This window comes from Chiloscyllium plagiosum, chromosome 16, assembly GCF_004010195.1.
Source record: "Chiloscyllium plagiosum isolate BGI_BamShark_2017 chromosome 16, ASM401019v2, whole genome shotgun sequence".
NCBI lineage: Eukaryota > Metazoa > Chordata > Chondrichthyes > Orectolobiformes > Hemiscylliidae > Chiloscyllium > Chiloscyllium plagiosum.
This window is the reverse complement of record NC_057725.1, coordinates 32,958,359-32,980,617: the sequence shown is the minus strand read 5'-3', so window position 1 is coordinate 32,980,617 and position 22,259 is coordinate 32,958,359. Positions and strand designations below refer to the sequence as shown.

General features: G+C 41.8%; 1 protein-coding gene across 20 annotated transcripts in view; it reads left to right on the top strand.

The window, feature by feature from the left end:
• The window catches only part of LOC122557768 (ribosome-binding protein 1-like), a 62,295-nt gene that overhangs the window by 14,744 nt on the left and 25,292 nt on the right, over window positions 1–22,259 (top strand). For 10 of the 20 annotated variants that reach the window (XM_043705760.1, XM_043705764.1, XM_043705756.1 and 7 more), the window contains exons 5-12: window positions 959–1,039; window positions 4,764–4,844; window positions 6,674–6,754; window positions 8,602–8,682; window positions 10,486–10,578; window positions 16,558–16,620; window positions 18,754–18,834; window positions 19,446–19,526. In XM_043705760.1, the coding sequence (XP_043561695.1) occupies window positions 959–1,039; window positions 4,764–4,844; window positions 6,674–6,754; window positions 8,602–8,682; window positions 10,486–10,578; window positions 16,558–16,620; window positions 18,754–18,834; window positions 19,446–19,526 (642 nt within the window). Of the gene's footprint in view, window positions 1–958; window positions 1,040–4,763; window positions 4,845–6,673; window positions 6,755–8,601; window positions 8,683–10,485; window positions 10,579–16,557; window positions 16,621–18,753; window positions 18,835–19,445; window positions 19,527–21,658; window positions 21,740–22,259 lie in introns of all 20 variants that reach the window. The other 10 variants (XM_043705759.1, XM_043705749.1, XM_043705757.1 and 7 more) reach the window with 9 other exon arrangements.

Below are 22,259 nucleotides of genomic sequence, written 5' to 3'. Positions count from 1 at the left end.
CAGGCTCACTGATCTATAGTTCCCTGGCTTGTCATTACTACCTTTCTTAAACAATGGTACCATGTTAGCCAAACTACAATTTCTACGTAACCCATGACCAGGTTCCTGATGGCAAAAGACATCTTTGTGTCTGCAACAACATCAGCACTCAGCAGAATCAAGATCACTGGGGCCAAATGGAGGACATGTTGGTCTCCTTCTGAAAATGACAGCTCCAGCCATCAGCAACACTGGGTCCTACATTGCACCAAAGCAGGTTTACTTACCACATTGTAAATGGTGGAGGACATCCATATTCTCCAGAATATTCAGCCTGAAAAATGCTTCAGAAAGCATCTCCCCTTCAGGTCATTTGCACTCTTGTTGCAAATCCTATGTACGTTATTCAGCACAATTCCTTTGTGTCAGGTTTATGTGGGTTCATTCCACATTCCAGATCTTCATCAAATTCTATCATGGAAATGCCAGAACATCATGTTGAAATAGATGCAGTTTACAGTTAACATCATTTGGGCAAGGCCAAAATCTGCCTTCTCAAAATCAAGAACTGGTTCCATTTTATTCTGAGAACACCACTGATCTATCCTTACACCAAACTAAATGATTTATTCAATGATTTAACCAGTTCAAAAATTTTCACAAGGGCATGCCACGACCATTTCAATCACCAAGTTATACAATTCTTCATATAATAGTTGACTCAGGTAAACGGATGGCATGAACAGCATACTGAGGTGTAAGACTCATAATGAGCAACAGCTCTGCAATAACTGAGAGAACATTAATGCAGCACTAATCTGAAAAGTAACATCATTTGTCCACAGAGACAGCTGCACTGAATCCAAATAAGATTTGTGTGAAATTCATGATAACACAAAAGCTTTGTCAATACAGTTTGAACTCAAGCACGCTACTTGGTTTACACTGTCTGCTTTCTATTTTAATGTTGATGTTGCAGGGTCAGAGAATGAATATGAACAACCTGAAGGCACTGTTGGAAATGGACAGCAAAATGCACAGGATGACTCGAAAGAGAAACGTGAGTTGCAATCATTTAAAAATGTGAGCAATTAAAAATTAATCAGTGGATGCTGGACCATTCCTATTACATAACAATGGAATTTGTTCAAGACCTGATTAATGCGTATTGAGATGACAGCACATGTTTAAACATTGCCTTTGCAAATGAACTGCACTGTATATTATTCCCACCTGTCACATTGCTTGATTTCAGTGTGCTCTCAACAGCATGCATGTTGGTCATTTGTGTTAGGCATCAACAGGTCCTTATATTGCAAGGGGCACAAGTTACTTGAAGACAATTGCCAGTTCCTTTAGTGGACCTACATTGACACTACATAAATTAGTGCAATCACTTGTAAAACAAACATGTGCTCTTACACATTCACCAATGATGATAAAGTCTGAGGTAGCGTGCAGAAAGGTTTTCACTCGGCAGCAAGACCACAGGGGCCAAAATGCAGACAGCTTGGTCTCTTATGAAATGACAGCTTCATCCATCAGCAGCACCCAGGGAAAGGACTTAGCCTATTTACCCTATCCATGCCCCTCATAATTTTGTAAACCTCTATAAGGTCACCCCACAGCCTCTGACGCTCCAGGGAAAACAGCCCCAGCCAGTTCAGCCTCTCCCTATAGCTCAAATTCTCCAAACCTAACAACATCCTTGTAAATCTTTTCTGAACCCTTTCAAGTTTCACAATATCTTTTCAAAAGGAAGGAGACCAGAATTGCACGCAATATTCCAACAGTGGCCTAACCAATGTCCTGTACAGCTGCAACATGACTTCCCAACTCCTATACTCAATACTCTGACCAATAAAGGAAAGCATACCAAATGCCTTCTTCACTATCCTATCCCCACTTTCAATCAGCTATGAACCTGCACTCCAAGGTCTCTTTGTTCAACCACCCTCCCTCGGACCTTACCATTAAGTGTATAAGTCCTGCTAAGATTTGCTTTTCCAAAATGCAGCACCTCACATTTATCTAAATTAAACTTCATCTGCCACTTCTCAGCCCAATGACTCATCTGATCAAGATCCCATTGTAATCTGAGGTAACCCTCTTCGCTGTACACTACACCTCCAATTTTGGTGTCATCAGCAAACTCACTTACTGTATCACTTACGCTCACATCCAAATCATTGATATAAATGACAAACAATAATGACCCAACACCGATCCTTGTGGCACTCCACTGGTCACAGGCCTCCAGTCTGGAAAACAACCCTCCACCACCACCCTCTGTCTTCTACCTTTGAGCCAGTTCTGTATCCAAATGGCGAGTCCTCCCTGCATTCCATGAGATTTAACCTTGCTAATCAGTCTCCCATGGGGAACCTTGTAGAATGCCTTACTCAAGTCCATATAGATCACATCCACTGTTCTGCCCTCATCAATCCTCTTTGTTACTTCTTCAAAAAACCCAACCAAGTTTGTGAGACACGATTTCCCATGCATAAATCCATGTTGACTATCCCTAATCAGTCCTTGCCTTTCCAAATACGTATACATCCTGTCCCTCAGGATTCCCTCCAACAACTTGCCCACTACCGAGGTCAGGCTCACTGGTCTATAGTTCCCTGGCTTGTCCTTACCACTTTTCTTAAACAGTGGCACCACGTTAGCCAACTCCCAGTTTTCCGGCACTTCACATGTGACTATCGATGATACAAATATCTCAGTAAAAGGCCCAGCAATCACTTCCCTAGCTTCCCACAGAGATCTATGGTACCCCTGATCAGGTCATGGGGATTTATCCACTTTTATGTGTTTCAAGATTTCCACCACTTCCTCCTCTGTAATATGGACATTTTTCAAGATGTCACCATCTATTTCCCTACCTTTTATATCTTCCATGTCCTTTTCCACAGTAAATACTGATACAAAATACTCGTTTAGTATCTGCCCCATTTTCTGCGGCTCCACGCAAAGGCCGCCTTCCTGATCTTTGAGAGACCCTATTCTCACCCTAGTTACCCTTTTGTCCTTAATGTATTTGTAAAAACCCTTTGGATTCTCCTTAACTCTATTTGCCAAAGCTATCTCATGTTCCCTTTTTGCCCTCCTGATTTCTCTCTTACGTATACTCCTACTGCCTTTATACTCTTCTAAGGATTCATTCGATCTATCCTGTCTATGTTGTTCATTGCTGGCATGCATCAGCAGGTCCTTATATTACAAGGGTCAAAAGTTACTTGAAATGAATCTCCAGCTCTCTTAGTGGCCTTACATTGTCACTGCACAAATTAGTGCAGTCACTTGGAAAACAAACATATGGTCTGCCAGTTACATGAATGGTTAAAATGTCTGAGATAGCATGCACTAAGGTTTTTTACTCGGCACTGGGCTTGAGATGCAGGTGGAGAAATTAAAAAGGAGGGATGTGCTATCCTCTGAGAGGAGCATGTGGTATCCACACAGGTGCTTAGAATGGGAGCAGAGCAGGTGAATGTGGTAATGTCATTCCAAGACCATGAGTGCTGTTCAGGAATACCGTTAATAATCTCCCTCACGTTGTTGATGTGATTGTGTTCATGTAGAGAGACCACTTCATCCCAACCACACCATTCACCACATCCCCATCATCCAAATCCCAACAATCAGTCCTCAAATCCAAATTTGTCTGATTAACTCCTTAGTCACACCGGAACACTGTGCCAAAACCGGCACATACTACCTATGGCCCTCAAACACTGGCAGCTATTCAAGCATGCAGTGTTCAACTGTTTCTACACATTTCAATGACCTTTCATCATTTGATATGATTCCCCAAAGAACAGAGATTTCTCAGAGCTGTGGTCAGCTTTACAAGATGAAAGCCCTTAGTTTAGAAATCAGTGCCAATCAAAAAGCATGGACTAAAAGGGAAAAATATACAATTTCCACATAACCCATGAGCAGGTTCCTGATGGTAAAAGCCATTTTCATGGCTATGACAGCATCAGCATTCAGGATAACCTTCCCCACCAAGATCAATGGAGTCAAATTGTAGGTTGGTCTCCTTATGAAATGAGAGCTTTAGCCATCAGCAGCATTGAGTCCTATATTCCGCTGTAGCATGTTTACGGACCTACGTTTGTGGAGGACCTCCGTGTTTTCCAGAATTTTCAGCCTGGAACACTCATCAGAAAACATCTCCCCGTTTGGTCGTCTGCATTATTGTTGCAAATGCTGTTTACATTAGTCAGCAAAACTTCTATGAGTCAGATTTTTGTGTGCTCAGTTCCCAGTCTAGGTCTTGAGCAAATTCCATCTTGGAAGTGCCAGAACATCATATTTTAAAAAATGCAGTGTCATAGTTAACATTGTTTGGGTATGGAAAAAACCTGCCATCTCAAATTCAAGAACTGATTGCATTTTCTTCTGAGAACTTCACTGATCTATCCTTACAACTAACTAAATGATTTATTCAATGGTTTCACAAGTGCATGTCAGGACCATTTCAATCACGGAGTTATAGAATTCATCATACAATAGTTGACTCAAGTAAATGGATGGCATGAACGGAAGTCTAGGGTGTAATCTATACAGTGAGCCACAGCTCTGTAATAATTGAAAGAACATAAATGAAGCACTAATCTGAAAAGTAGCATTATTTGTCTACAGAGACAGCTGCACTGAGCTCACGTAAGGTTTGTATGAAATTCATGATCACACAAAAGCATTGTCAATGCAGTTAATACTTGCAAACATTGCTGTGTTCACACCGTCTATTTTAAATTTTGATGATGATGCAGGACCACAGAGTTTCTCTGAACAACCTGAAGCCACTGTTGGAAATGCACAACAAAATGCAAAGGATGACTCAAAAGAGGAAGGTGAGTTGCAACTACTTAAAAATGTGAGCAATTAAAACGTGATTATTTGGGTGCAAAACCTGACCTGATCGATAACTCTGAAAATGAAATTTGTTCAAGCCGTGGTTTTGAGATGGTAGTACATGTTTAAATGTTGCCTTTGCAAGTGAGGTGTACTGTACATTATTCCTGCCCGTTGCATTTCTTGATTTCAATGTGCTCTCAACGGCATTCATGTTGTTCATTGGTGGCAGGCATCGGCAGGTCCTCATATTCCAATGGGCAAAAGTCACTTCAAGAGAATCTCCAGCCCCTTAAGTGGCCTTACATTGTCACTACACAAATTAGTGCAATCACTTGTAAAACAAACATGTGTTCTGACACATCCATCAATGGTTTAAAAAGTCTGAGGTAGCGTGCATAAGATTTTACGAGACATTGGGTTTGACAACAAGAAGGAGAAAGTTAAAAAGGATGAATTATCTGCCCTCTGAGAGGAGCATGGGGTATCTACACAGGTGTTTAGGAGCCAATGGTAGCAGAGTAGGTGAATTTTGCAATGTCATTCCAAGACTATGAATGCTGTTCAGGAAAAGTTTGAACAATCGCACTAAAGATGTTGATGTGACTGTGTTCATGTAGAGAGGCCATTTCATCCAAACCACACCATTTACCATACCTGGATCATCCAATACCCAACAATCAGTCCTCAAATCTAAACTTGTCTGATTAACTCCTTAGTCACACACAGAACACTGTGCTAAAAGCAGCACACACTACCAATGGCCCTCAAACACTGACAGGTATTCAAGCATGCAGTGTTCAAGTGTTTCTACACATTTCAATGACCTTTCATCCTTTGACATGATTTCCCAAAGTACAGAGATTTCCCAGAGCTGTGGTCCGCTATGGGAGTTAAAAGCCCTTAGTTTAGAAATCAGTGCCATTCAATATGTATAGACTCAAAGGGAAATATGTACAATTGCCACGTAACCCATGACCAGGTTCCTGATGGCAAAAGCCATCTTCGTGACTGTGACAGCATCAACACTCAGGGAACCATAACCGAACAAGATCAATGAAGGCAAATGGGGACAGGTTGGTTTCTTTGTGAAATGACAGCTTTAGTCATCAGCAACGCTGGGTCCTACACATTGCACCAAAGCAGATTTACTTTGCACATTGTACATGGTGGAGTCCCTCCCTGTTCTCCATATATCCAAACTGAAACAGCCTTCAGAAAGCATCTCCACTTTTCATCCTTCACAGTATTGTTGCAAATCCTATGTACATTACTCAGCACAATTTCTGTATGTTAGATTTTTGTGTGCACACCCCACATGCCAGGTCCTTAGCAAATTCCAATTTGGAAATGCCAATATATCATTTTTAAAAAGACATTGATTCACAGTTGACACCATATGGGCAAGGTAAAAATCTGCCATCTCAAATTCAAGAACTGATTGCATTTTCTCCTGTGAATTCCACTGATCTATCCTTACACCAAACTAAATGATTTATTCAATGATTTAACCACTTCCAGACATTTCACAAGTGCATGCCAGGACCACTTCAATCAACAAGTTGTAGAATTCTTCATAAAATAGTTGACTCAGGTAAACAGATGGCAGGAACAACAGACTGGGGCGTAATACACACAGTGAGCAACAGCTCTGCAATAATTAAGAGAACGAAAGTGGCATCATCTGTCCATAGGGACAGCTGCACTGAACTCAAGTAAGGTTTGTGTGAAATTCAAGATCACACAAAAGCATTGTCAGTGCAGTTCATACTCGCAGATTCTGCTGAGTTTACACTGTCTGCTTTATATCTTGATGACGATGATGCAGGATCACAGAATGAATCTAAACAACCTGAAGGCACATTTGGGAATGGACTACAAAATCCAGAGGATGTCTTGAAAGAGAAAGGTGAGTTGTTACAATTTAAAATTGCAAGCAATTAAAAAGTAATCATCTAGGTGGTAGACCTGACCTAATAATACATATCTCTGACAATGGAATTTATTCAAGACTTGCTAAATTGGTATTAGCTGACAATACATGTTTCAACTTTGCACTTACAAATGAAGTGTACTGTATATTATTCCCAACTGCCATGTTGCCTGATTTCAATGAGCTCTCAACAGCATGCATGTTGTTCATTGGCTGCCTGTATCAGCAGGTCCTTATATGACAAGAGGCAAAAGTTATTTGAAGAGAATCTCCAGCTCCTTTAGTGACTTACACTGTCACTACACAAAAGAGTGCAATCATTTGTAAAACAAACATATGGTATGACACTTCCATGAATGGTTGGAAGTCTTAGGTAGCATGCACTAAATTTTTCACTGGGCATTGGGCTCAAGATCTAGATGGAGAAAGTAAGAAGCAGGGATGTGCTGCCCTCTGAGGGGAGCATGTGGTATCCACACTGATGTTTAGGAGCCAATGGGAGCAGAGCAGGTGAATGTTGCAATGTTGTTCCAAGATCATGAATGCTGTTCAGGAAAATCATTAACAATCTCACTCATGCTGTTGATGTGATTGTGTTCATGTAGAGAGGATACTTTGTCCCTACCACACCATTCACCACATCCCCATCATCCAACTCCCAACAATCAGTCTTCAAATCCAAATTTGTCTTCATCACTCATTCATCATTCACTGAGCACTGTGCCAAATCTTGCACAAACAACATAAAGCTCTCGAACACTGGCAGTTATTCAAGCATGCAGTTGTCAAGTGTTTCTACACATTTCAATGACCTTTCATAATTTGGTATGATTTCCAAAAGTACAGATATTTCTCAGAGCTGTGATCAGCTGTGCAAGATGAATGCCCTTGGTTTAGAAATCAGTGCCATTCAATATGTATGGACTCAAAGGAAAATATGTACAATTACCACATAACCCGTCAGCAGGCTCCTGATGGTAAAAGCAATCTTCATGGCTGTAACAGCGTCAGCACGCAGGTGAACATTAGCCCACCAAGATCAATGGAGTTGAATTGTGGTCAGATTGGTCTCCTTGTGAAATGACAGCTTCGGTCATCAGCAACACTGGTTCCTATATTGCACCGTAATAGGTTGACATACCCACATTAGTGGACGACCTCCATGTTCTCCAGAATTTTCAGCCTGGAACACTGATCAGAAAGCATCTCCCTGCTTGGTCCTCTGCACTATTGTTGCAAATCCTGTTTACATTAGTGAAATTTCTAGGTGTCAGATGTTTGTGTGCTCAGAGCTGACTCTCGGTCTTGAGCAAATTACATCTTGGAAATGCCAGAACATCATTTTTAAAAAGATGCAGTGTCCTAGTTAACATAGTTTGGGTATGGTAAAAATCTGCCATCTCAAATTCAAGAACTGATCGCACTTTCTTCTGAGAACTCTATTAATCTATTCTTACATGAAAGTAAATGATTTATTCAATGATTTAACCACTTCAAAACATTTCACAAGTGCATGCCAGGACCATTTCAATTACCATGTTATAGAATTCATCATATAATAGTTGACTCAGCTAAATGGATAGCATGAACCAAAGACTAGGGTGTAATATACACAGTGAGCAATAGCTCTGCAATAATTGAGAGAACATTAGTGCAGCCCTAATCTGAAAAGTAGCGTCATTTGGCCATGGGGACATCTGCACTGAACTCAAAAAAGGTTTGTGTGAAATTCATGATCAACAAAATCATTGACAATGCATGTCAAACCTGTGAAAAGTACTGGGTTTACACTGTCTGTTTATATTTTGATGCTGATGATGCAGGATCACAGAATGAATCTAAACAACGTGAAGGCACTTCTGGGAATGGACAACAAAAAGCACAGGATGACTCGAAACAGAAAGGTGAGTTGCTACAATTTAAAAATGCAAGCAATTAAAAAGTACACATCTCAGTGAAAGACCTGACCTAATGCATAATTCTGACAATGGAGTTTGTTCCAAGACCTGATAAATTTTATTGAGATGACAGCACATGTTTAAATGTTGCTTTTGCAAATGAGGTGCACTGTACATTGTTCCCGCCTGTCACATTACTTGATTTCACTGTGCTCTCAATGACATGTGTGTTGTTCATCAGCTGCGTGCGTCAGTAGGTCCTTATATTACGAGGGGCAAAATGTACTTAAAGAGAATCTCCAGCTCCTTTAGTGGCCTTATATTGTCACTGCACAAATTAGTGTAGTCACTTGTGAAACAAACATGTGCTCTGAACCTTTTGTGGATGATTAAAAATTCTGAGGTCGCAAGCGCTAAGGTTTTCACGAGGGGTGCGAGTGAAGAAATTAAAAGGGAGGGATGTGCTGTGCTCTGAGGGGAGCACATGGTATCTACACTGGTGTTTAGAAGCTGATGGAAGCAGAGCAGGGTGAATGTTGCAATGTCATTCCAAGACCATAAATGGTGTTCAGGAAAATCTTTAACAATCTCACTCATGTTGATGTGATTTTGTTCATGTAGAGAGGCCATTTCGTCCCAATCACACTATTCAACACTTGCCCATCATCCAACTCGTAACAATCTGTCTTCAAATCTACATTTGTCTGTTTGTCTCCTTCATCACTGACTGAGCACTGTGACAAAAAAACATAAAGCCCTCAAACACTAGCACTTATTCAAGCATGCAGTGTTCAAGTGTTTCTACACTTTCAATGTCTTTCAGCATTGGATATGATTTCCCAAAGTACAGAGATATCTCAGAGCTGTGATCAGCTGTGCAAGATGAAAGCCCTTGGTTTAGAAATCAGTGCCATTCAATATGTATGGACTCAAAGGAAAATATGTACAATTTCCACGTAAGACATGAGCAGTTTCCTGGTAGTAAAAACCATCTTCATGGCTGTGACAGCATCAGCACTCAGGGAAACGTAAGCACACCAAGATCAATGGAGTTGAATTGTGGATAGTTTGTTCTCCTTGTGAAATGACAGCTTCAGCCATCAGCAACACTGGGTTCCATATTGCATCGTAGTAGGTTTACATACCCACGTTTGTGGAGCACCTCCATGTTCTCCATTTTCAGCCTGGAACACTCATCAGAAAGCATCTCCCTGTTTGGTCCTCCACACTATTGTTGCAAATCCTGTTTACATTAGTCAGCAAAATTTCTATGTGTCAGATTTTTGTCCCCACTCTAGGCCTTGAGCAAATTCTATCTTGGAAATGCCAGAATATCATTTTTAAAAAGATGCAGTGTCATAGTCAACAGTGTTTGGGTATGGTAAAAATCTGCTACCTCAAATTCAAGAACTGATTGCATTTTCTTCTGAGAACTCCACTGATCAACCCTTACAGCCAACTAAATGATTTATTCAATGATTTAACCACTTCAAAACATTTCACAAGTACATGCCAGGACCATTTCAATCACAGAGTTATAGAGTTCATCATGCAATAGTTGACTCAGGTAAATGGAAGGCATGAACAGAAGTCTAGGGTGTAATATTTACAGTGAGCAACAGCTCTGTAATAATTGAGAGAACATTAATGCAGCACTAATCTGAAAAGTAGCATCATTTGCCCATAGGGACATCTGCACTGAGCTCAAGTAAGTTTTGTGTGAAATTCATGATCACACAAAAGTATTGTCAATGCAGTTTCTACTCACAAACATTGCTGGGTTTACACTGGTTATTTTAAATTTTGAAGATGATAATGCAGGACCACAGAGTTCCTCTGAACAAATTGAATCGCATGTTGGGAATGCACAACAAAATGCAAAGGATGACTCAAAAGAGGAAGGTGAGTTGCTACAACTTAAAAAGGTGAGCAATTAAAATGTGATTATCTGGGTGCAAGACCTGACCTAATCCATAACTCTGACAATGGAATTTGTACAAGATGTGGTTTTGAGATGGCAGTACATGTTGCCTTTGCAAATGAAGTGTACTGTACATTATTCTCGCCTGTCGCATTTCTTTATTTCAATGTGCTCTCAACGGCAGGCATGTTGTTCTTTGGTGGCAGGCATCGGCAGATCCTTATATTCCAATGGGCAAAAGTTACTTCAAGAGAATCTCCAGCCCCTTTAGTAGCATTCCATTGTCACTACACAAATTAGTGCAATCTCTTGTAAAACAAACATCTGCTCTGAGACTTTCATGAATGGTTAAAAAGTCTGAGGCAGCATGCACAAGCTTTTTATGAGGCATTGGGTTTGAGATCCAGATGGAAAAATTATAAAGGAGTGATGTGTTGCCTTCTGAGGGGAGTACGTGGTATCTGCACAGGTGTTTAGAAGCTGATGGAAGCAGAGCAAGTGAAGGTCACAATGTCGTTCCAAGACCTCGAATGCTGTTCAGGAAAATCTTTAACAATCTCACTCATGGTGTTGATGTGATTGTGTTCATGTAGATTGGCCACTTTGTCCCAAGCACACCATTCACCAGATCCCCATCATCCAACTCCCATCCAAATTTGTCTGATTATCTCCTTCATAACTCACTGAGCACTGTGTGAAATCTTGCACAAACAACATAAAGCCCTCAAACATTGGCAGCTATTCATGTATGCAGTGTCAAGTGTTTCTACACTTTTCAATGACCTTTCATCATTTGATATGGTTGCCCAAATCACAGAGATTTCGCAGAGCTGTGATCAGCAATACAAAATGTATTGGTCTAGAAATCATTGCCATTCAGTATGCATGGACTCATGAGAGGCAACACACCAACCACGAGTCTCGTTCATTCCCAACAAACCTTCTATCTGAGCCTCTAACTATTGAGTCCCCAATGACTAACACTCTCCTCCTTTCCCTCCTTCCCTTTTGTGCAACAGGGATGGGCTCTGTGCCAGAGACCTGGACTCCACTGCTTGCCCCTGTTAAGTCGTCCCCTCAACAGTATCCAAACCAGTGTACATGTTTTTCAGGGGAACGACCACAGGGGATCCCTCCACTGACTGTATTTTCCCCTTTCGAACAGTCACCCAGCTTTCTTCTTGCTTAGGAGTAACTACTTCCTTGTCACTCCTATCTATCACAGCCTCTTCTTCCTGAATGATCCGAAGTTCATCCAGCTCCCGCTCCAGTTCCCTAACATGGTCTTGGAGGAGCGAGAGTTGGGTGCATTTCCTGCAGATGTACTTGGATGGGGCACTTAATAGTGTCCCTGACCTCAAACATCATGCAGGAGGAACATTGCTCTCCCTGCACTGCCATCCCTGCTAGTCCCCTAGTCATGAAGTAAAAAGAGACACTTATCTGATATGACCCTGGTCTTTAAGGTTGGAGGAGGTGGTTGGGTGGGAGACTCTACAAAGGTAGGGACTCGGGTTGAGAAGACACTGACTTATATAGCAGGATGGAAATAAATGTAAGAAGTCCCTCCTTTCCCAGAAATCTCTGCTCTCTGACTTCAAATTTAAAAGCACAAATCAGAGACTCACCCCTCCCCACAGGCCCCTGGTCCAAGCTCCCGCCCTTCAAGTTGTTGCTGCCGCTGAAAAACAGAAATGGTTGGTGTGTTGCCTCCCAGGTGCCAGGGTCCGTGATGTCACGGATCGTGTCTTTGGGGTCCTGAAGGGAGAGGGTGACCAGCCTCAAGTCGTTGTCCATGTATGTACCAACGACATAGGTAGAAAGAGGGATAGGGATGTAAGGCAGAATTTCAGGGAGCTAGGGTGGAAGCTGAGAGCTGGAACAAACAGAGTTGTTATCTCTGGTTTGTTACCCGTGCCACGTGATAGGCAAGGAATAGGGAGAGATATCAGCTAAACACATGGCTGCAAGGATGGTGCAGGAGGGAGGGTTTCAGGTTTTTGGATAATTGGGGCTCATTCTGGAGAAGGTGAGACTTGTGCAAACAGAATGATCTGCACTTGAACCAGAGGGGTACTAATATCCTGGGTGGGAAATTTGCTAGTGCTATTCAGGTGGGTTTAAACTAGCTCAGAAGGGTGATGGGAACAGGAAGTGTAGTTGCAGTGCACAGGAGGATGAGAGTAGGAAGGACAGGGACAGGATTTCAGGGTCACAGGAATATGCTGGCAGACGGCAAACTGGTTTGAAGTGTGTTTACTTCAATGCCAGAAGTATCTGAAATAAGGTAGGTGAGCTTGCAGCATGGATAGGTATCTGGGACTTCGATGTTTTGGCCATTTCAGAGACATGGATAGAGCAGGGTGAAGAATGGATGTTGCAGGTTCCAGGGTTTAGATCTTTCATTAAAACAGGCAAGGCGGTAAAAGAGGGGGAGGTGTGGCCTTGTTAGTCAAAGATAATATAACGGTGGCTGAGAGAATTTTTGCTGAGGACTCGTCTACTGAGGTAGTGTGGGCTGAGGTTAGAAACAAGACAGGAGAGGTTACACTGCTTGGAGTTTTTTATAGGCCTCCGCAGAGTTCCAGGGAAGTGGAAGAGAGGATTAGCAAAATTATTCTGAGTAGGAGTGAAAGGAACAGGGTGGTCATTATGGGGGACTTTAACTTCCCCAACATTGACTGGAAATGTTATAGCTGTAGTACGTCGGATGGATCAGTTTTTATCCAATGTATACAGGAGGGTTTCCTGACACAGGATATTGAAGGGCTGACAAGAGGGGAGGCCACACTGGATCTGGTGCTTGGCAACGTATCAGGCCAGGTGTTTGATTCATTTGTAGGTGAGGACTTAGAAGAGAGTCACCATATTTCAGTTACGTTTAGATTAGCGATGGAAAGGGATAGGTATATGCCACAGGTCAAGAGTTATTGATTGGGCAAGGGCGTTTATAATGCGATTAGGCAAGAATTAGGATGCATAGAATGGGGTAGCAAAATGCAGGGGATACAGACAATCAAAATGTGGTGCTGGTTTAAGGAACAGATATTGCGTGTCCTTGATAGGTATGTCCCTGTCAGGCAGGGAGGAAGTGATAAGGTAAGGAAACCGTGGTTTACTGCAGAAATTGCATCTCTAGTTAAGAAGAAGAAGGAGGCTTATGTGTTAATGAGGCAAGATGGTACAGATGAGATGATGGAGAGTTACAGATCAGCTAGGAAGGATTTAAAGAGAGAGTTAAGAAGAGCAAAGAGCAGACATGAGCAGTCTTTAACAAATAGAATAAAGGAGAACCCTAAAGCTTTCTATAGGCATGTGAGGAATAAAAGGATGGTGAGAGGAGGAATAGGGCCAGTCAAAGAAAGAAGTGGGAAGTTGAGTATGGAGCCTATAGTGATCGGAGAGGTGCTAAATGAACATTTCTCATCGGTGTTCATTCAGGAAAAGGAGAATATTGTAGAGGAGAAGAATGAGGTACAAGATATTAGACTAGAAAGGATCGAGTTAGTTACGCACAGGTGTTATCAACTCTAGAAGGACTGAAAGTAGACAAGTCCCCTGGGCCGGATGGGATTTATCTGAGGATTCTCTGGGAAACTAGGGACCAGATAGCAGAGCCGTTGGCTTTGATATTTGAATCGTCATTATCTATAGGTTTAGTACCTGAGGACTGGAGGATTGCAAATGTGTTATTGTTCAAGAAGGGCAGCAGTGATGACCCAGGTAATTATAGACCAGTGAGCCTTACTTCTGTTGTAGGAAAGGGTTTGGAAAGGATTATAAGAGATAAGATTTATAATCATCTAGCAAGCAACAATTTGATTTCAGATAGTCAACATGGTTTCGTCAAGGGCAGGTCGTGTCTCACAAACCTCATTGAGTCTTTTGAGAAGGTGACCAACCATGTAGATGAGGATAGGGCAGTTGACGTGGTATACATGGACTTCAGTAAACCTTTGATAAGGTTCCACATGGTAGGCTGATGGAGAAAATGCAGAGGCATGGAATTGAGGGTGATTTAGCAGTTTGGATTAGAAACTGGCTTTCTGGAAGAAGGCAGCGAGTGGTGTTTGATGGAAAATATTCAGTTTGGAGTCCAGTTACTAGTGGTGTGCCACAAGGATCTGTTTTGGGACCACTGCTGTTTGTCATTTTTATAAATGACTTAGATGCAGGCATAGGTGGATGGATTAGTAAATTTGCAGACGACACTAAAATCGGTGGAGTAGTGGACAGTTTGGAAGAATGTTACAGGTTGCGGGGGGACTTGGATAAAGTGCAGAATTGGGCGGAAAGATGGCAAATGGAGTTCAATGCAGCTAACTGTGAGTTGATGCACTTTAGGAAGAATAACAGGAAGGCAGAGTACTGGGTCAATGGAAAGATTCTTGGTAGCGTGGATGTGTGGAGGGATCTTGGAGTCCATGTGCATAGATCACTGAAAGTTGCCACCCAGGTGGATAGTGCTGTGAAGAAGGCATACGGTGTGTTAGGTTTCATTGGTAGAGGGATTGAGTTCCAGAGCCGCAATGTCATGCTGCAACTATACAAAACGCTGGTGCGGCCACACCTGGAATATTGTGTACAGTCCTGGTCGCCCCATCATAGGAAGGATGTGGAAGCATTGGAAAAGGTGCAGAGAAGATTTACCAGTATGTTGCCTGGTCTGGAGGGAAGGTCTTATGAGGAAAGGCTGAGAGACTTGGGTCTGTTATCATTGGAAAGAAGGCGGCTCAGGGGGGATTTGATAGAGACATACAAGATGATCAGAGATTAGATAGGGTAGGCAGTGAAAGACGTTTTCCTAGGATGATGACATTAGCTTGTACAAGAGGGCATAACTATAAATTGAGGAGTCATAGATTTAAGACAGATGTCAGAGGAAAGTTCTTTGCAGAGAGAGTGGTAAGGGCGTGAAAGGCCCTACCTGCTAATGTAGTCAACTCAGCCACAAAAGGGAGATTTAATCAATCCTTAGATAAGCACATGGATGATTTTGGGGTAATGTAGGGGGACAAGCTGAGAATAGTTCACAAGTCGGCGCAATATCTGTTCTGCACTGTATTGTTCTATGTTCTATAAAGGGAAATATGTAAATTTCCACATAACAAATGACCTGGTTCCTGATGGCAAAAACCATCAATGTGTCTGCGACAGCATCAGCACTCAGGGGAACTTTAGCCCACCCATCAAGATCACTGGAGTCGAAATAGGGACAGATTGGTCTCCTTATGAAATGACAGCTTCAGCCATCAGCAATGCTGGGTTCTACATTGTATCAAAGCAGCTTTCCTTACCACATTGTACCTGGTGGAGTTCGTGCCTGTTCTGCAGAATATTCAAACTGAAACAGCCTTCAGAAAGCATCTCCACTTTTCGTCCTTTGCACTGTTGTTGCAAATCCTGTGTGCGTTATTCAGCACAATTCCTTTGTGTCAGATTTTTGTGTGGTCACTCCACATACAAATTTCATCGTCTAAGATCCAGAACATCATTTTTAAAAAGATGCAGTTTACAGTTAATACTATTTGGCGAAGGTAAAAATCTGCCGACTCAAATTCAAGAACTGTTTGCATTTCCTTCTGAGAACACCAGTGATCTATCCTTACATTCAACTACATGATTTATTCAATGATTTAACCACTTCATGATGATTCACAAGTCAATCACCAATTTGTAAAATTCTTCATGCAATAGTTGACTCAGGTAAATGGAAGGCATGAACGGAAGTCTAGGGTGTAATATTTACAGTGAGCAACAGCTCTGTAATAATTGAGAGAACATTAATGCAGCACTAATCTGAAAAGTAGCATCATTTGTCCATAGGGACATCTGCACTGAAAACAAATAAGGTTTGTGTGAAATTTATGATCACACAAAAGTATAACCAATGCAGTTCCAAGTCACAAACACTGCTGGGTTTACATGATCTGCTTTATGTTTTGATGCTGATGATGCAGGATCACAGAATGAATCTGAACACCTTGAAGGTACTGTTGCACAGGATGATGCAAATGAGAAAGGTGAATTGTTACAACTTAAAAATGTGAGCATTTAAAAAGTGATTTTCTGTGTGTGAGACCTGACCTATTGCATAACTCTGATAATGAAATTTGTTCAAGACCTGATAAATTGGTATTGCGATTGCCAAAGGGCAGAAATGGCTGTCACGAGGAGTCATAATTTTAAAGTGATTGGAGGAAGGTATAGGGCTGATTTCAGCTGTTGGATCTTTATGCAGAGAGTGGTGAGTGTGTGGAATGCACTGCCGGTGGTGGTAATAGAGTCAGAGACATTAGGAACATTTAAACGACTGCTGGCCAAGCAAATGGATGCCAGCAAAGCAAGGAGGGTGTTTGTTCGGTTGATCTTAGGTTGAGATAAATGCTTGATGCAACATCATGGGCCAAAGGGCCTATGCTGTGCTGTACTGTTCTCAGTTCAATGTTCCATGTTCTACCTGTTTAAACTGTGCCTTTCCAAATGAGGTGTACTTTACATTATTCCCACCTGCCACATTTCTTGATTTCAATGTGCTCTCAAATCCATGCATGTTGTTCATTGTCTTCAGGCAGCAGCAGGTCCTTATATTCCAAGGGGCAAACTTAAAGAGAATCACCAGCTCCTTTAGTGGCCTTACATTGTCATTGCACAAATTAGTGCAATCACTTGTGAAACAAACATATGCTCTCACCCTTTCATGAATGGTTAAGAAGTCTGAGGTAGCATGCACAAGTTTTTTACTAGGCGTTGGGTTTGAGAACTAGATGGAGAAAGTAAAAAGGATGAATGGTCTGTCCTCTGAGAGGAGTACGTGGTATTCACAAAGGTGTTTTAGAGGCAATAGAAGCAGAGCAGGTGAATGTCACAATGTTGTTCCAAGACAATGAATGCTGTTCAGGAAAGTCTTTCACAATCGCAGTCATGTGACTGAGTTCATGTAGAGAGGCCATTTCGTCCCAAACACACCATTTCCCATACCCTCATCATCCAATATCCAACATTCAGCTCCCAAATCTACATTTGACAGACTAACTCGTTAGTCACTCAATGAACACTCTGCCAAAACCGGGACACCCTACCAATGGCCATCAAACACTGACAGCTATTCGAGCATGCAGTGTTCATGTGTTCCTACACATTTCAATGACCTTTTATCATTTGATATGATTTCCAAAGTACAGAGATTTCCCAGAACTATGGTCAGCTATATTACATGAAAGCCCTTGGTCTAGAAATCAGTACCATTCAATATGCATGGACTCAAAGGGAAATATGAACAATTTCCACGTAACCCATGACCATGTTCCTGATGGCAAAAGCCACCTTTGTGTCTGCGACAGCATCAGCACTCAGGGGAATCTTAGCCCACTAAGATGACTGGAGGCGAAATAGGGACACGTTGGTCTCCAGCGTACATTATTCAGCACAACTTCTATATGCCAGATTTTTGTGTACTCGCCCCACGTTCCTGATGCAAAAGCCACCTTTGTGTCTGCGACAGCATCAGCACTCAGGGGAATCTTAGCCCACTAAGACGACTGGAGGCGAAATAGGGACACGTTGGTCTCCAGCTTACATTATTCAGCACAACTTCTATATGCCAGATTTTTGTGTACTCGCCCCACATGCCAGATCTTGAGCACATTCCATCTTGGAAATGCCAGAATACCATTTTTGCAAAGACATAGTTTCATAGTTGTAAACATGTGGAGTAGGTAATCACCTGCCTTCACAAATTCAAGAACTGATTGCATTTTCTCCTGTGAACTCCACGGATCTATCCTTACACCAAACGAAAAAATTTATTCACTCATTTAACCACTTCCAGACATTTCACAAGTGCATGCAAGGACCATTTCAATCACCAACTTATAGAATTCTTCATGCAATAGCTGACTCAGGCAAAGGAGAGAATGAACAGCAGATGAGGACATGATACACACCGGGCACAGCAGCTCTGCAATAATTGAGAGAAATTCATGCAGAACTAATCTGAAAGGTAGCATTATTTGTGCATCAAGACAGTGGCACTGAACTCAAATAAGTTTAGTTTGAAATTCATGGTCACGGAAAACCATTGTTAATGCAATTCATACTCACAAACCCTGCTGGGTTTACACTGTCTGCTTTATATTTTGATGATGATGATGCAGGATCACAGAATGTCTCTGAACAACCCGAAGCCTCTGTTGGGAATGGACAACCAAGTGCAGAGGATGACTCGAAAGAAAAAGGTGAGTTGAGACAATTTAAAAATGCGAATAAAACGTAAATTCAGAAGTAACCATTGGGCTGAAAGACCTGACCTAATGCAAAACTCTGACAGTGGAATTTCTTCAAGACCTGAGAAATTGGTATTGAGATGACAATACATGTTTAAACTTTGCCTTTGTGGTGTACTATACATCCTTCCTCTGCCTTCTCAAATTCAAGAACTGATTGCATTTTCTCCTGTGAACTCCACGGATCTATCCTTACGCCAAATGAAATGATTTATTCACTGATTTAACCACTTCCAGACATTTCACAAGTGCATGCCAGGACGATTGCAATCACCAACTTATAGAATCCATCATACAATAGCTGACTCAGGTAATTGGAGGGAATAAAGAGCAGATGAGGACATGATACACACCGTGCACAGCAGCTCTGCAATAATTGAGAGAAATTAATGCAGAACTAATCTGAAAAGTAGCATTATTTGTTCATCAAGACAGCTGCACTGAACTCAAATAAGTTTAGTTTGAAATTCATGGTCACGGAAAAGCATTGTTAATGCAGTTCATACTCACAAACACTGCTGGGTTTACACTGTCTGCTTTATATTTTGATGATGATGATGCAGAATCAAAGAATGTCTCTGAACAACCCGAAGCCTCTGTTGGGAATGGACAACCAAGTGCAGAGGATGACTCGAAAGAGAAAGGTGAGTTGTGACAATTTAAAAATGCGTTTAAAACGTAACTTCAAAAGTAATCACCTGGGTGAAAGACTCACGTAATGCAAAACTCTGACAGTGGAATTTCTTCAAGACCTGAGAAATTGGTATTGAGATGACAATACATGTTTAAACTTTGCCTTTGCAAATGTGGTGTACTGTATATCCTTACCACTTGGAACAGCATTTGAAATCAGTGTGCCCTCAATGGCATGCATGTTATTCCTTGGCTGCATGCATCAGCTGGTCCTTATGTTTCAAGGGGCAAAACTGACTGTTTGAGAATCCCCAGTTCCGTTAGTGGCCTTATATTGTCTCTTCACAAATTAGTGCAATCACTTGTAAAACAAACATGTCCCCTGACACTTTCATCAATGGTTAACATGTCTGAGGTAACATGCACTAGGTTTTTCACTAGTCATTGGGTTTGAGACGCGGGTGGGGAAAGTAAAAAGGAGGGATGTGTTGTCCTGATAACAGAGCATGTGATATCCACACAGGTGTTTAGAAGCCTATGGAAGCAGAGCAGGTGAATGTTGCAAAGTCGTCACTAGACCACGAATGATATTCAGGAAAATCTTTAACAATCTCAATCATGTTGTTGATGTGACTATCTTCATTTGGTGAAACCATTTTGTCCCAACCATTCACGACATTGCCATCATCCAACTCCCAATAATCAGTCCAAATCTGCCTGATTAACCCCTGAATCACTCACTGAACACTGTGCGAAATCCTGCACAAACAACATAAAGCCCTCAAATACTGACAGGCATTCGAGCATGCATTATTCAAGTGTTCCTACACATTTCAATGATCTTTTATCATTTGATATGATTTCCAAAGTACAGAGATTTCCCAGAACTATGGTTAGGTATATTAGATGAAAGCCCTTGGTCTAGAAATCAATAACATTCAATATGCATGGACTCAAAGGGAAATATGTACAAATTTTAAAGTAACCCATGGCCATGTTCCTGATGGCAAAATCCATCTTTGTGTCTGCGACAGCATCAGCACTCAAGGGAACCTTAGCCCGCTAAGCTGCCTGGAAGCGAAATAGGGACAGGTTGGTCTCCTTGTGAAATGACAGGTACAGCCATCAGCAATACTGGGTTCTACATTGCACCAAAGCAGGTTCACTTACCACGTTGTACCTGGTGGAGTTCCTCCTTGTTCTGCAAAATATTTAAACCGAAACAGCCTTCAGAAAGTATCACCACTTTTCGTCCTTTGCACTATTGTTGCAAATCCAGCGTGCATTATTCAGCACAACTTCTATATGCCAGATTTTTGTGTACTCACCCCACATGCCAGGTCTTGAGCAAATTCCATCTTGGAAATGCCAGAATATCATTTGGGAAAAGACATAGCTTCACAGTGCACGGTGGCACAGTGGTTAGCAGTGCTGCCTTACAGCGCCAGAGACCCGGGTTCAATTCCTACCTCAGGTGACTGACTGTATGGAGTTTGCACATTCTCCCTGGGTCTGTGTGGGTTTCCTCCGGGTGCTGCGGTTTCCTCCCACAGTCCAAAAATGTGCAGGTTGGATTAATTGGTCATGCTAAATTGCCCGTAGTATTAGATGAAAGGGTAAATGTAGGAGAATGAGTCTGGGTGGGTTGTGCTTCGGAGGGTCAGTGTGGACTTGTTGGGCTAAGGGCCTGTTTCCACACTGTAAGTCATCTAATCTAAGTAAGCACCTGCCTTCTCCAATTCAAGAACTGATTGCATTTTCTCCTGTGAACTCCACGGATCTATCCTTACACCAAACAACGTGATTTATTCACTGATTTAACCACTTCCAAACATTTCACCAGTGCATGCCAGGACCATTTCAATCACCAACTTTTGGAATCCATCATACAATAGTTGACTCAGGTAAATGAAGGGAATGAAGAGCAGACGGGTACGTGATACACACAGTGCACAGCAGCTCTGCAATAATTGAGAACTAATCTGAAAAGTAGCATTATTTGTTCATCAAGACAGCTGCACTGAACTCAAATAAATTTTGTGCGAAATTCATGATCATGGAAAAGCATGGTTAATGCAGTTCATACTCGCAAACACTGCTGGGTTTACACTGTCAGCTTTATATTTTGATGATAATGATGCAGGATCAGAGAAAGTCTCTGAACAATCGAAAGCCTCTGTTGGGAATGGACAACCAAGTGCAGAGGAGGCCTTGGAAGAGAAAGGTGAGTTGTGACATTTTAAAAACGTGATTAAAACGTAAATTCAAAAGTAATCAGCTGGCTGAAAGAACCTGACCTAATGCAAAACTCTGACAGTGGAATTTCTTCAAGACCTGAGAAATTGGTATTGAGATGACAATACATGTTTAAACTTTGCCTTTGTGGTGTACTATACATCCTTCCCACCTGTCACAACATTTGAATTCAGTGTGCCCACAACAGCATGCATGATATTCCTTGGCTGCATGCATCAGCTGGTCCTTATGTTTCAAGGGGCAAAACTTACTTTTTGACAATCTCCAGTTCCGTTAGTGGCCTTACATTGTGTCTTCACAAATTAGTGCAACCACTTGTAAAACAAACATGTCCCCTGACACTTTCATCAATGGTTAACATTCCCGAGGTAACATGCACTAGGTTTTTCACTAGGCATTGGGTATGAGACGCGGGTGGGGAAAGTAAAAAGGAGGGATGTGTTGTCTTGATAACGGAGCATGTGATATCCACACAGGTGTTTAGAAGC